Source organism: Crocuta crocuta, unplaced genomic scaffold (assembly GCF_008692635.1).
Source record: "Crocuta crocuta isolate KB4526 unplaced genomic scaffold, BGI_CrCroc_1.0 scaffold943, whole genome shotgun sequence".
NCBI lineage: Eukaryota > Metazoa > Chordata > Mammalia > Carnivora > Hyaenidae > Crocuta > Crocuta crocuta.
In genome coordinates this window covers 817,142-817,933 of record NW_027528208.1, presented here as the reverse complement: position 1 = coordinate 817,933, position 792 = coordinate 817,142, and the positions used below count along the sequence as shown (strand labels likewise).

Sequence of the window (792 nt, the reverse complement as noted above, 5' to 3'; positions counted from 1 at the left end):
GCTCCCCGCCACCGCCGCCGCCGCCGCCGCCGCCGCTAGGGCGCCAGGGCTACTTTGTTTACCACCTGTCGGAAGGAAAAGGTGAGGAGCAGACAGGCGGGGCGAGGGGTGGCAGGGACGCGCCCAGTCCCTCCCCACCCCCCGTACCTCCTCTGCTCCCCCTAGGGTCCGTGGCGCCCCCCGCGCGCGGCTCCATGACCCGAAGTCGGTCGGGTGGACGCACGGCCGCCAGCGACGCGTTTGGAGCTCCTGGGCGCGCTCACCTGGCGGCCCGCCTGAGCCTGGACGCCGCTGTAGCTGGTCGGCCCCGTGCCCGGCGACCTGACCCGCGCAGTCACCTACCTGGCTGCCGGCAAAGAGGCCTGGCTGTGGGAACCAGCGCGAGCGCTTGGCCTCGCTCTGCCTCAGGCGCCGCCTCTGCTCTCCCAGGACCCTGGGCTGGGCAACTTTTCCCACCCAGGACAGGCTTTATTCCATGGGCGAGAAGGGGAAGTCGAGGCCCAGAAAACTTAAGGGCCCCGCCCGAGCTCTGACAACTAAACACGGGGGTGCAGAAGTGGAGCCCACGTTTACCAGGGAATTCTGCAGCCTCCAACAGAGCTTTGCTCCTGGTCGGCACTCAGTGCATTTGCAGTGAATGCTGGCCTGAGCCAGGCCCTACTTGAGAACTGGAAGAGTCTGTTGGGCTGGGCAGGGGGGAGCCCTTGGAGCCTTAGGGGCCACGGGAGGGTTTGGGGCCCTGAGCATGATAGGGCTGGGACACTCAGGAAGCCGGGAAGGGCAGGTGCCCTG

At 67.9% G+C, this 792-nt stretch overlaps 1 protein-coding gene across 2 annotated transcripts in view; it reads right to left on the bottom strand.

Annotated features, from left to right (window-relative positions):
- Positions 1 to 331, bottom strand: part of MAGIX (MAGI family member, X-linked) — a 3,480-nt gene extending 3,149 nt beyond the window's left edge. The window contains exon 1 of one of the 2 annotated variants that reach the window (XM_077752981.1): positions 148 to 331. In XM_077752981.1, the coding sequence (XP_077609107.1) occupies positions 148 to 196 (49 nt within the window). In that variant the 5' untranslated portion in view covers positions 197 to 331. The remainder of the gene's footprint in view (positions 1 to 147) is intronic. The other variant, XM_077752980.1, reaches the window with a different exon arrangement.
- Positions 332 to 792: the final 461 nt, after the last annotated feature.